Source organism: Nannospalax galili, unplaced genomic scaffold (assembly GCF_000622305.1).
Source record: "Nannospalax galili isolate Female #2095 unplaced genomic scaffold, S.galili_v1.0 scaffold1205, whole genome shotgun sequence".
NCBI classification, from domain to species: domain Eukaryota; kingdom Metazoa; phylum Chordata; class Mammalia; order Rodentia; family Spalacidae; genus Nannospalax; species Nannospalax galili.
Genome location: NW_008354017.1, coordinates 1,210,258 through 1,225,428, shown reverse-complemented (window position 1 = coordinate 1,225,428; position 15,171 = coordinate 1,210,258). Strand labels below are relative to the sequence as shown.

General features: G+C 34.7%; 1 protein-coding gene across 1 annotated transcript in view; it reads left to right on the top strand.

The window, feature by feature from the left end:
• Mmp16 (matrix metallopeptidase 16) overlaps positions 1-15,171 on the top strand; it is a 316,715-nt gene that overhangs the window by 153,813 nt on the left and 147,731 nt on the right. The window contains exon 4 of the mRNA XM_008851106.3: positions 4,393-4,697. Within this exon, the coding sequence (XP_008849328.1) occupies positions 4,393-4,697 (305 nt within the window). The remainder of the gene's footprint in view (positions 1-4,392; positions 4,698-15,171) is intronic.

Here is a 15,171-nt window from a genome sequence, read left to right as displayed (position 1 = left end):
TACTTCCAAATTCCAATGTGGCTCTAAAGCACATATGTGTTTTTATATTTATTAATAAATTAATGATATCACATATAAGATGATGAAGCATATTTTCAAAGTTCCTCAGTAGACAGCTTTGGGAAAACAATTGACATATTTCAAGTCCAAAAGTATAATAGATCCATTAGTCTTTATTGTGCTTATTGCTTTATTTTTCTCAAACCATTAGTACCTATATAAAATTCATAAAAAAGTAACATCATTTGTTTTCCTTTTTGTAATACTATACTTTATCAGAATCAAATCTTAATTTCTCCAATACACATTGGATCAATATCATTAACAGTTCTCTTAGAATAGACAGTGAAATGTTTTCCTTGTGTCTTCATTTTATCACTTAATATGTTCCTTCTATCTTCTGTCCAAGTTGCAGCAATGATATTTTTATTACCATTCATGTCCTCTTATCCATCATCTATCTGAAAAAGTCATATTTGTTTTTTGTTTGTTTTTAAATAAACAATTTATTGAGAATTTCATACATGTATATGAGGTGTTTTGATCAAATCCATGCCCACTCCCTCCCTTCCAACTCTTTTCATATCTCCCATCACTTTTTTCTGATAACTTCATTTACTCTTTTTTCATCTTTGATTTGTTTATTATTTTCATGGGACTTTTGGCTACTCTAACATTCTCCCCTCTGAAGAGGTAACCATAAAATCTTTTAAGGATTAGATAAAAGCTCCCAAATATTTTCTACATTTTTGGCCTTTGGATCAGAGTATGCTGCTAAGAGGCCCAAGGACATTGTGAGTTTTAACAAAGAAACTGGATAATTTTCTTTGAGGTGTTTTTACCCTAACTGCCTAACCAATTCCTACCTCATATTCTTATAACACCATCCTCTAAAGGGGTTACCCAAATTGCCAATAGGGAATCGGGACACAGACCTCTCTGGCGTCTTCCGTGCTGACAAGGACACAGGGTGAGGCAATTAGAGTACCCCTTCAGTAGGTCTATCTAAAAGACTACCAAATTGCATAAATCTTATCTCAAGGAGGAAAATAAAGTATTTGAATCATGAATAGGAGATATAAAGGAGAAGTAAAGGCAAGAGTAATTAGCATTACAAGTTCTAGACAGGGAACTATAACAAAGTCAGAACAGGGCAATTTTCAAATGTTCATATGAGAGTCCATTGGAATTTCTTAACAAGGGCTTCTGAAAGAATTCCTCTATTGGGTAACCCCTCATTTTTCTTTTGTCTGCCAAGGCTGGACTCTAGAATGACAGATTCAGGATTTGCTTTCAGGTATTTTGACAGCTGTTGGGAGTGGTTAGAATCAGTGTCAGTTCCCTCTCAAAGGCTTCTAGATGGGGGAAAAAACAAATGCATCCATCATTTTAGAACAATACCTGGTTGTCTCCCTTAGTTGCAGGTGGGCACCACAGTATTGAGGACCCAGATTTGAAGTATTACATCTGAGCAGCACTTTCTGGTTAGGAACAAAATCATCAGAGAAATAATTGTCTAACTTTTATATAGACTTAAGCCTAATGTCTGGGAAGTGTAATCCCTTGAAATCTTGAAGAAATATACTGATGACCTTACTCTTTGGTTATACATTCCTTTTGGGTGTTTAAGACCATATGGTTGGCCCAAATAAATCATTTTATTTTTACACTCACTGTCATTTGAGGATCTGTTCTTCAGGGGTCACATGGGCTTTGGAGGAGCTCCTGGCCCCTTTCTTTTACAGTTCCATCTATGTGAAGCTAAGTCAAAGGCCCTACTCGACCATGTCTGGCATCACTTGGAAGCATGAATGAGATGTTTCCTCTGAGTTGACCCTCCTTTTTGTAGACTGGACACTGTAATGGAAACAGTCTCAGGGTGTTTCTATGCTTACAACTCTCTGGAATCTTCCCTTCTCAGAATGTTATCTCATCCTGTCAGTCCCCTCTCATTTTAGACCTTTTTGATGCTGATTTTATTCCACATCATTGTATTTCTGTTATTTAAAAGGACAATGTTTACTTGAACCACTAGCTGTTACTTTGTCTAGAAACTCCGTGCTGTGGCTGGTCCCTCCTGTCACTGAAGTAATGGTCAGCATCTCTTCCGTTTGCCTCCCGACCCACTTCATTGCTACCTGAGTTTATCAATATTTTCCTTTTAATTTTCTATGTCTTCTCACTCAAGTACACAGGTTCTCTTAGAGTAGATTCCTTCACCTAAAACAGTACCTTAAAACTTACCCAAAAATGTAAGGTTTTTTTAAATATATCGTGAGGGCCTCTTGAAATCCCATAGGATTTCAAGTACAGTATAAAGAGGATAAATGACTTCTAGGAGATTAATTTAGACAAAGTTCAGATGTTCCTCTTCAACAATAAAATGCAGGGAACCATGCTGGGTGGGGCAAACTAAAAGCGCAACCATCCCTGAACAAGAATGAATTCCTTTGTTCTAGCCTTCCTTTTGCCTGTGATAAAAATTGTGGCAGCTGTATCCTCAAAACTGCCTTTACAATGGAGCTGTGTCTCATGTTCCCATAGACACCACTTCATCTGGCGTAGCACCATCCTCCATCTGGACTGTTCCAATAGTTCTTAAAATTTTCCTGTTTTAACATTCACTCCACTGCAATATATATATTTGTTGCTGAAGTCATATATTCAAAAAATAAGTTAAATTTGAAATCTCTGTTACTATTAGTCAAATTTTTCCTCTTACACTCAAAGCAAACTCTCTGATACTCAACCTCCATATGCCAGACTACACCAGCCAGATTACATTTGCCAGGATGTCTCAACTCTGAAGCTGTTTCCATCCCAGTTCCACCTGGAGCACTCTTCCCCTTCATTCTACTTCTGCTTGATTTAGAATGCAGTTTCTTTAGAGAGAAAAAATAATATTCACCAAAAATTATTACTCTAAATGTGTTCTGGATGATTCATTAGAAAATAATGAAAACTTAGTTTTATATATGTGGATAGTGTAGCATCCAAGACAATAGAGTCTCTGAATGTTTAGGATAAAGCTTGTCAGAACATTTCCACCTCTCTCACATAGTAGCTTTTGTTTAAATCCTTATAAATTCTAACTTCATTTTTATTAGGAAGGCCTAAATACTCATGTATTATTCCTGGGGATAAGTAAGATATATTAAGTGCTTGCCTCACTTGCAATAAATGTTTTTAAGCTGTCAATATTATTTTAGCATAGTTTTTCTTAACATTTGTAATGAGCTGGATATAGTTACAACTGGGTTGTATGAAATCTGTGTATTATAGTTTATATTGGAAAGTATATTACAAACTTTTTCATACTGAGAAATAGATCTGAAAAAGTAAAATAATTCTGAGTCTTAGAGAAACAGTGGCATATGGTTGAGACACAATAATTTGACCACATCTTCATCACTGTAAACTCTTTAGTTTCCAATTTACTTTTATGACTGAAGTGCAAAACAGTCAGTTGAATAGCCTGTCATTTCTTATATTAAAGTTTTTACTTATTGTGAGTTTATATGTGAAAGATTATTTGCTGAAAGGCTGTAAGGCTTAATTATAACTCTTACAGTATTTATCTATTGGTTTACAAATGCATGCAGTAACTCTGTACTACAATATAAAAGTATAAATACTATTTTCACTTATATTCTACTTGAAAAATTATGTGAGCATATATGTGATTAGTTCTAAAGTAATCAGGAAAAAATATTAATCATAGCTTCATAGATTTTCATTAACATCAGAACAAAGTGAAACAAATAATTTCCAGCTTACACTTTTATAAGTGTTAAAAGATTTCATAAGATTTATAAATCTTCACATTAAGTAGCTATTCACTAACAACCCATTTTTTAAGCCAGAGAGACTTAATTAAAAAGAACAGAATATCAGAGATTACAATAAACTGACATTTTCTTTAAAAATTAAAACTTACCTTTATGCTTGCTGAATTAGTGCTCACACACAAAAAGCAGAGAGACATTATTTGTAATTGATGTGCATAATTAACATTGTATAATTCTAGAATAATTAAAATAAAAAATAATTGGCTTTTTATTTCAGCTCCAAGCTGCTGCACCTGCTTGATCACTTGGCAAGTCCTCCTTTCTGTTCTTGTCCAGGAGGCAAAGTGATCTATCCATCTTCTTGCCTCCTGTTAGCCAGTCTGCAGAAATCTCTTCCCTAACAGCCTGGGAGCATATTCTCATGACAATATGGAAATATCCACGTGTAATGAAAAGTAGCTCTAAAGACAAAAAAAGGGGGGGGAATATGTTTTATTTCTATTTAATACATTTTCTGTGATATTTCTGAACTGAAAAGATTAAAAACTATAAGTCAAATTACATAAAAGAAGCCAGACTGATCATTATCTTTTCAAACTTTCAGTATAAAGAACGTAACTCCAAAAGTAGGAGACCCTGAAACCCGTAGAGCTATTCGCCGTGCCTTTGATGTGTGGCAGAATGTAACTCCTCTGACGTTTGAAGAAGTTCCCTACAGTGAACTAGAAAATGGCAAACGTGATGTGGATATAACCATCATTTTTGCATCTGGTTTCCATGGAGACAGTTCCCCTTTTGATGGGGAGGGAGGATTTTTGGCACATGCCTATTTCCCTGGACCTGGAATTGGAGGAGATACTCACTTTGATTCAGATGAGCCATGGACACTAGGAAATCCCAATCATGATGGTAAGTGCATCATTTCTTTGCAATGTTATTGGTCCTACTTTTATTTTAGAGTGCTCAAGAGATTTACTAATTTACAAAGTTAAGATATAGACTATGTATTGGTGTTGCAAATTGTAAAAGCAATGCACAAGGATTTTGATATTTTAGGAACATAAATGATCTGAGTAACTACATGTTATAACTTTGCATATGTTCACTGAATAACAGTTATGTATAAACAATGAACTGGATTTCTTTTTCTATAAAATTGTACATTTAAAGTGATTTTATAGTCAATATTAAAGTCATTATATGCGCCTTATGCTAGTTTATTTATGCCCCTTGAAATTTAGTCCTAACTGACATTCAGAGTATGCTCCTCCTACGTGTGTTCTATTACCTTCGGTTCTCTGATCACTTTTCTAGTCTGGTCTGTGAATTTTCCGCTTCTCTTTTCTCTATCATCTGTTTCATTGGTGTTTCAATGGGATATGACAAAATGATCTGTTATTTTGATGCATCTTTATTTTCCTCAAAATCCAGTTTCTTGTAACTTTTTCTCACCATATCTACCAGGTGTCTAATTGTTTTCATTACTGTTACATGAGAACAGTATAAAAGCCAGAAAACTCAATAAAAAATAAGGTACTTGATCAAACAAGTATATTCCTCCCTACAAAAAAAAAATAACTAGCTAAGCTTTATTTTCAAAAAGACATTTGGCATTATAAGACGCCAGTATCATATCATTTCTGGGCTCTCATAGCCCTAATTGTTACAACCCAGGCATAAGTTTCTTTCCCTCCTCACTATTATAGAACATTTTTCCACTATAACAGGCATTGCTTTAATGATATGAAATCAGATGATAATTTGTTTGATGAGTCAATCCTAGTCATAAATTTAAGCTTGTTAGCTCATCGAAAGATTTAGTTGACTGGGTTTTTGTTAATTGTCTTATATTTTTAGGGTACATTCATGTGATGTGTAGTGTGAATTTGGTTGAACTAAATTTTAAAAACACTATCAATTTCAAAAACTTTTTCCAAAATAAAATATGGACTCTAACAAGTTTTTTGAATTGTTAATAGTTGTATATTTTATAGTATTAGAATATGATTTTTTAAAACCTATTTGACATTAATGTGACAGCATTGATTTATAGAGGAATGAAAAATCTAAGCTTTGGAATCAAACAGATTTATGTTTAAATTCTGGTTTATTAATTGTTATCTCAAATATCCTGTAACTAGTATATTCTAAACTTTAATGTGTAGTTTATGTTGTGGCTGTGAACATTCTAAGTAGAAGTGACTTCAGTGTAGGCTATTTGCAGAATGCATTGAAATTACACCTCAACTTATAACAATACAACATCCGCAGTCATAACAGTTGAGCCATGCTGGTTGCCTTTGGCTTTGTGCCCATGTGAATTTTAAATTTTTAAAAATACTATATAAAGAATATGCATATCAAGTTGTCTATATTAAAATACTGAAATCCTCAGAAAAGACACTTGTACACTTTAGAAATATGCTTTACTAGGTAGCAGGCAGAAATTTTAAAAATAAACAGGTTTTCTGAGAAAAAAAAAAGTCCAAATGAGGATTTGATTATATAGGAAATGAGTATGTTTATACTACTTTGAGTGAGACCAGTGCTATGAATACTTATGTGTTTTGTGGGATTTAAGAAAATTTCCAAGGAAAGTATAGCTGGAAAATATAACATGAACTCAAATATAACATGGTCTACTGTGCAGCTATGTGAAGATACTATTGACTAAAGGCACTTATTAGTACAACTTACTGCTTCTTAATTTATTCTGCATAATATAAGTCAAAGTATAATTATGACATTAGTGAACATAGACATGATGAAAATTTTAAGCAAGACAATTTTTTGGTATTTGGCTATTCATTTTGAGGAAAATATCTTTACCAGTCAAGTAAGAATTTTTGCCTTGTGAATGAGCCTGGGGGAAGAATTCTGCAAAAATAACACTGTTTTGGAATTGCCTGGGAATAGGGAGCATTTTATTTGGCAGCTGAAAATGCAGTTCCATAATGATTTACTGCTTAATTGAAATTCAGTCTCTTAAGCAGCTACAGCAGGGCAGCTACATAGTGTCACTCTGAAGTATCGATCATTTATCAAAAGAATGATTATAATAAAAAAATTTATCAATAAAAGCAGTTATTTAGTTTTGTTTGGGTATGGGTGAATGTGAAAAGAACTCATGGAGTTGTAGATCCTATGTCGTAGAAGCCTGTGAGACTGTCATTTGTGGCAGACAGATGACACAAGGCACAATTCGACGTTTTTGTTGATAAACTTTGCCTTTTCTTTAATCTAGTTCTAGAATGCCTTGGCTTACTTACCTCAACTGTTTTCTTTCTCTCCTATTCACAGCCTTGAGCAGCTAAAAACAGAGCAGCTTGGTTATGCAGCAAAAATGCAAATGAAAGAGCCTCTTGATAAGTACCTTGCTCATTTTCCATAGCATATTGCTCATCTAATGAAGGCAATTTGAATTCTGTCTACCTCAAAGCGATAAACAGTGTCACAGTCTGCCAGTTACTTTCAACTTTTTCTCATCAACTTTTCTTTCAGTTTGTTTGTAGACAGGATACGTTTAAAAACATAAGCTAAAGACCATCACATAAATTACACAATAATTTTATTAAAACAAATATGGGCATTCACACATACATACATCCCTAATGAATATGTTACTTCTTTCAAGCTTTTATTAAGTTTTTAATTGTTGTATAGTGAAAAAGTTAAACATGGTCATAATAATTTTAAATACAAAATATTTCCTAAGATAATAGTTTTTAAATTGTATATTGTCTCAGTGTGAGTGAGGAAAGTTAACTCTAGCAGAATGTTAAAATCATTTTGAGCAGCATTAATTTACCATTTCTTTAGCTATGATATATAACTATAAAGTTTAAGTGCCATTACCAATCCAAATGCAAACATCACACATATTATTTTAAATCATCACATATCTGTTCTAATAATAACATTTTAAATTGATAATCTCTGAGCCAAATAAAAATTACCTATTAAATAGATATATAAAACTCATAATAGAAAAATATCTAGAAATATTTCTTCATGAACTAATTTTCAATTCTACTAACAAGAGTGCATTGCAAGCACTCGGGATACAAGCACTCGGGATAGAGTTCAGTAGCAGAACACTTGCCTAGCATTTAGTAGGCAATGGGTATGATCTCTAACACCACACCATATGTGTTACACACTATGTATCCATCCATCCAACCATCCATCCATCTACCTATCCATCCATCTATAATTATATGATATATATATATATCTGAAATAACTGTTCATTATTTGAAATTTCATAGTCTAATATGAAATAGCGATCAGCAGGGTAAACAGCGCTTTTGCTGCTGGCTGTCAGTAAAACAGGTAGAAGAAATAATGATAATCAAAACTCTTAAATCAGTTGTTATTAAATGTGCAATGAGTAGTTTCTGCCTCTGAGCCTGCTCTCTCATACGTTAACCTTCTTTTGGGAATATACTTAGGTGAGGTGTCATCATGATGTGATAGTTATACTGACCATAGACATTCAAGTCTATGAGAAATAGGGTCATGAGTCATGGGAACAGAGGACCTGCCCAGAGGTAAACCAAGTCTTTAGCTAGCCTTTCTGTTCATTGTGCAACTACTGCTATATAATATTTCTTAGAGGCTTATAATATTTGGACTTCAATCTTCAAGGAAGCAAGGAGATGGCAAATGAATATTTATGATGTGCCCATCAGTCAGTCCACAGTCTAAGAAAATATTATCCAGCTTTGTCTGTCCTATGGTTTATGCAGATAAAGTAAGACTTGTCATGACTGGTTGGAGCAAGGGCTTGACCCAGTCTTAACACAGGAATGCCTACTGAATTGTTAAATTCTAAAGTTAAGTCTCTACAATATAGTTCTTACCATGTTTTACCAAAACATGAGGGCTCTTTCTTTCAAAATAATTTGATATTTTTAATCATGGCTGGCCTTGTTTGCTTAAAAATATCTTTCTCCTTTCTTCTTAGAAAGAAATTTATTTTGCCAAGTTTATTTCATTTTTATAATCTTGTGACAAAGTTTGCTACACTTGGTTTTCTCAAAGTCTTTCAATTCTGGGTTTTCATGCTATTATCATGCCATATTAACTTGGCTTTTTATCTTTAAACCCCAGAATAAAATTAGAGAATGGCAAGTGAATTGGACAATATACTTGCAAACATATTTCTTTACGTCAACATTAAAAAATACGGGAATTAAACTGATCAAACACAGAGAATGAGTGACTGAGGTGCTCAGCCCAAAGTGACACATCTATAATGCAATGTCTATATCTAAGACTAAAGGAACATCACAGAAGAGGTTACAGAAAAAAATGTAAGAACCTGAGGGACAAGATATCTGCTGCTAGTTAATGCATTCTAGACATGATAGGGAAACTGAACCAACGAAATTGGCTAATATAATAGTCTAACAAGATCTGCATGATGACAAACCACTTGACAGGTCAAGGTGGATGGGGGAAATTTCAAGGGGTCATATCTCATGATAAAGAGCTACAGGAAATGAATGGATGCTGAGAGAGGGAGAATCAGGTTTCTCTATGGACTAGCTCCCTGAGAGGTTATCTAATTCCAAGTGGGTAGCCCTAAACACAGGTACTCATTCTATTAAGTGAATGAGTTTGTGTGTGTGTGTGTGTGTGTGTGTGTGTGTGTGAGAGAGAGAGAGAGAGAGAGAGATTCAAAGAAGGACACAAAATTAAGAGGGAGTTATGGGGGGAGTTAGAGCGGGGTTGGGAGGATGGAAACAATGCAAAAATAATATTAATGCAAGAAATTCTCAAAAATAAAAAAAGAAAATATGTGGATAAATCATTGACACTAAAATGTCAGTAAGATAAAATAAGGCAGATTAAATTATAAATGCCCATGGCTAGACACAGAAGCATATTACATCTTGTGCATTTGGTGAGACAGAGGGCCTCTGTTATGTATTTTATCAGAGACACAGAAACACGGAGGCTCCAGTATCAATAATTTGTCTTCCAAAGTTGATGTGATTCATCATTCATGCAGCAGTCTTGAATACTGAGATAAGTTTGATCATGGAAGAGTTTTACATGTCACACCTGTTAGTGGCATATTTAACAATTATGTGCAAGTTTCATTAAGTAGAATTCAATCCCTGGGCCACTTAAAATCACAAGAAATGTTTTAGATAGTTGATATGTTAATAAGCAGTTATTTAGTGTCTTCTTCACAGAAAAGTTGAATTTTTTAGATACACAATTTTTAAATCTGTGAGCAATTAGTTTAGTCATTAACTTTCATTTAAATATCGCTCTTTTCACCATATCTTTTCTATTTACTCTCCATGTTTCTGTTATTTGCTCTCTACAGTTATGCAGAAAACTTCCTTTTAATTTAACCTTTAAATAGGTTCTTTGTTGTTAAGTCTGGGGGTCATCAACAAAACAAATTACATTTCAAACTTAGTCATTTTAAAAGGAATATAAAGTGTGCCTTTAGGCTTTTAAAATAATTATTTATTAATTTTATTTTTTTAATGCGAGAAGACCAAGGATGTGGGTAGATAGCTCCATTGTGAGTGCTTGCCTAGCACTCAGAGGGACCTGGATTTGTTCCATAGCACTGCAAAATAAATCAAAGACCAAAACAAAATTCTACCTTAGTTTTGGACTTTTTCTTCATGCCATTGTAAATCTTATTCATTTCTGTTTTAGTAAATCCTACTCAGTTGAAACAAAATGAAACTGACCCCTAACTGTCCTCACATTCATTTGTAACCCTTTTCTTCAGTAGGCATTGAAAACTGCCATTGCCACACCTTCCTTCCTCACTGATCTGTGATTGCATATCAGAGAGGCAGCAGAAATAGGCCTTCTTTTAATCCGTACAAGAAATCATATTTTTGCTTTTGATTAAGTGCATCAGAAAACAAGAATGTGAGGCTAGGGTGATGTTCTTTAGTAAAGCTCTTTCCTCGCAAGCATGGAGACAGGAATTTTGTAAAGAGAAACTTCCAGCCCAGGGAAAGTAAGGACAAGTGGATCACACTCTGGTGTTCTTGTTTGCCTTCAATTGCTCTAACAGAACACTGACCAATAGAAACTTGGGGAGAAAAGGGTTTATTTGAGTCACTGAGGAAGCCCAAGGTAGGAACTCAGAGCAGGAGCCTGGAGGCAGGAATTGGAGAAGAGGCCAGGCCACGGAGGAATGTTGCTTACTATTTTACTGTCCCAGACTATGCTCAACCTGCTTTCTTGTGAAATACAGGACCACCTGCTCAGGGATGGCACTGTTTATAGTGAGCTGGGCCCTCCCACATCACTGAACAATAAAAATAAAAAATAAAAAAATACCCCACAGACATGGCCACAAACCAGTCCAATGAAGGAAATTCCCAAATGAGGCTCCCTGTACCCCAGAGTGTCAAGTTGACAAATAAAGCTATTCAACACACCTGGTTCTCCCTTGCTGGCCAGTCCAGCATGCTTAGAGAGTTCCAGGAGACAGATCTCCTCTCAAAAAAAGATTGCCAGGTGGTGGGGCCGTGATATGGGGACCACGGTGATTTGTCAGACTTGCTTGCTGATACACTAGTCTTATTTATAAAATAATTTAAGAATGGACTCAAATGGAAGCTTTAGGACAATTTTATTATAGTTTTTAAAAAATCATCAGCTGTAATCTCAGTAGCTTCACTGAAGAGGAGAATGGATATGGAATTTCAGTGGATAAATGCTAGGAAAATGTACATTTAAAAAAATATTTATTTATCGTTTTTATTTTATGTGTATGAGTATTTCCTATACAGTGTGTAAGTGCACCCATTTCGTGCAATGCCCATTGGGGTCAGAAAATGGTGTCAGATCCCCTGAAACTGGAGTTAAGGACAGTTGTTACCTGCCATATGGGTGTTGGGAATCGAACCCAGGTCCTCTGCAGGAGCACTCAGGACTTTTAACCACTGAGCCAGCCTCCAAAAATACTCATTCTTTTGAATAGTTTATTCCTGACTGGAAAAATTAAATTACCTATAATGTATATTTTTATATCTAATTTTAATTGCATTTTTGTGCATTTCATACAATAAATCTATCATATTTAAACCCCGTCTCCCATCTGCATCCCCTATAGCTTGCCCACCAGATTTCATGCATTCTCTCATATTTGTTAAGGCCAATCAAGTCAAGTTTTTGTACCAAGATGTCCCTCTATGCAAGTTCATTCACTAGAGTCTAGACTGCCTATCTAGAGTCACTCCTTTGAAGAAGATCAACTATCATTTACCCAGCAGTGATCAGCTGCCAATAGTTCCTCAGCTAAGGTTGGGGCCTGCTGCCCATTTCCCCAGTTCTATGCTGGGTTTCTGTCTGAGTCTGCATGAGTCATGTACAAGCTGTCACCATTGCTGAAAGTTCATATATGCAAGTTCCCAGAGGCTCAGAAGACACTGTTTCCTTATGTTCATGCACTAGCCCTGGCCCTTACAACCTTTGTGCTCCTGCTTCTGCAATGGTCCCTGAGCCATGGATGGGTGAGATTTAGTATGGTAATCCCATCTAGGGACATGTACTCTAAACTCTCGTATTCTCTACACTTTGGTCAATTGTGACCTTCTGTGTGAATGCCACTCTGTTGCGTAAGGAAGCTTTGCTGGTGAGAGTTTAGGGATGCATTACTATTCTCTCTACCCCAGTTCCACTTTCCCCCATGAGTCTTAGGTGTAGAGGTTCCACTGTAGATGTTTTACCTGGGGCTGGATATCTCTCAGACACATATTCTCTGTGAATGACCAGTTGTGGTACTCTGTAATAGCCTCAATCTGTTGCAGACAGAAACTTGTTTGATGAGTGGTAACTGTTATACATGGCTATAGAAATAAGGATCCATGTTTAGCATAAAATTAAGTAATTACATTTTTCTAGAAATATGACAGAGATAAGGATTTTTTCTAGGCTCTATGACCTCTTCAGCCATGTGTATTTGGAAATGTTTACTGTGCCACCCATGAGTTCCCTTCCATTGAGAGGACTTTAAGTTCAATTGGATAGTTGTTGATTACCCAAGATAAAAGTGCCACTACTGCACAGCTGTAATTTGTTGTGCTGATCATTGTTGTGGTTATTAGGCATTAAATCTGGGCTTGAATGACTGATTTTCTCCCTTTGCAGCTTGCATAGTATCCTAAAGGTCTATTTGTGTATTTTTAAACTTTCTGTCTTCTTAGCTTTAATACTAAGCATGCATCTCAATTTGCTAATATTGAAAACAATTTATGTAATTGTACTGAGAGTTCTCTCGCTCACTTTTTCCAAGTTCTTAACTTATTATTTCTTGAACAGTAGGAATGGAGATGTATTTCAGCGGTAGAGTGTTTTTTCTGGCATATACAATGTCCTGGGTTGAACAAACCCCAGAACTACCAATAATAGAAGAGTAATAAGTGGTAATTCTTACAGTGTGTAAAAGTAACTGTGTATTGGTTCAGCCTGCTTTCATCCTAATGATCCCCTCAGCCTCAAGTTCTGCCTGCTGACCTTTCCCTAATCACATTTGCTTCTGTAGTTTTACAGCTTCCTCTCTAAATCCAAAATAAATGGCACTTTTCTGGGGAGAATAAATCATAATTTTTTTATTTTCTCAATGCATTAAAATATTCATTTTATTCAAATAATATTACTCTGAACTCTTTTTATGCTTTGGCCAAAGTCACCAGGATGAATGAAGACTATTTTGAAGAAACATTGGAAATACATATTTTTATCTGTAGTTATAAACTCCTAACTCAATGGAAATTAAGCTATGTGTCCTGCTCTAGTTTTCAAGACTTAAACCATTCTCTCATGCAGTGTCTGCTCAACACTAAGGTGTTCTATTTGTGATATGAAGGAGTCAGTTTCATCCACCCTGCCTTGAAACTGGTGTCCATTTCTAAGCAGTATTTTCAGAGGTTATACTTTAAAAATACATATGCATTTAGCTTTATTAAATATTGTATGATAAGGTTCTAAATAACATTAAAAATTAATGAACTTTCATTTTCCTCAGTATTTTCGAATGATTTGTTTCCATGGTTCTGCACTTGAACCACCTCTTTGGCAACTCATGTGGTCCTTAATATGTGTGTCTGACTGACTTATCTTTCTATTTTTCCTTTCTTGGCAATGCAACAATGCCTCTTATTTTTTTTCCTCTTCTTAGATTTTGCTTGATTATTCCATTAAACCATTTACTTTTATAAAATAGCAATATAGGTATATATGAACATGTTTCAACTCTATCATACCTGTCAATTTCCATATTTTTCTTAGATTTGGTCTAACTGATCTGAAAAGCCATTAATCCTACAACATGACAATATAGGCATATAAAAATAAAACAAATATGATATCTGTGAAATTATGTATCTCTATACCTTACAGATGAAGAGTAAAATAATTACCAGCCTTCAGATAATGTGTGTCTATATTGTTATGCATGCATAAAGATGCTAACAAGAATATAATGGAGATATCAGTTCTATAATTAAGGTATCAATCTGTATTTTTAACAGTCTCTAAGACTGAATAAAACCTAGTGGTCTAGTGGAAAAAATTAACCATCACTAAACATATTAAATACATCAGTATACCTGTTGCACATATATTAAAATAAATATTAATGTATTTATAGGTATAATGAACATTTTAAAATTTTTTTAAATGACAATTTCTAGAAAATATTGCAATGTAGTTCATTCTGCTAAAATGGCATAAGCAATATGTATTTTTTTAAAGCTAGAATTTAGGAAGAATATGGCTGACATCATTTTGAAGACTTCCACTCCAAGATAACTCCAGCTTATTTTTAACCCAAATCCTCAGGAAATATCTTAATTACTAGTAAAAGCCATATGTGGGTCTTAAGGAACCTTCTAATGTACATGTGCTACAAACTTGGTAAGCAAAGGAAACTATTGCCATGGTGAAGGTCATATAGAACCTTCAAGAGATAGACATTAATGGTTGGTATTTACATCATTGGGAACTGGTGTTTGAATGGGAAAGTAGAGTCCCAGTGCTCTCGTTTTTCTCTCTTTTGCTTCCCAGCCATGGACTAAATGGTTCTGCTTTGCTTCATGTTCCCACTAGGATGCACCAAGGAATGGGGCTCATCAGTCATAGACTGAAACATCCAAAACTGTGAGCTAAAGTGCACGTTCTATCTGTATAAACTCATTAACTTAGATAGTAGTAATATTAGTAGGAAACTGAATAACACAAGGTAATGTAAACATAATCCCTATGCAGTTTATGGTTTTAAAATATTCTTAACTCATTGAATATTATTTGTCCATCATTTTCTTAGCTCACTGAGAATATTTTGTTGTTTTTCTTTGTAATTTTTTTTTTTTTTGGTATTTTATTCGAGACAAGG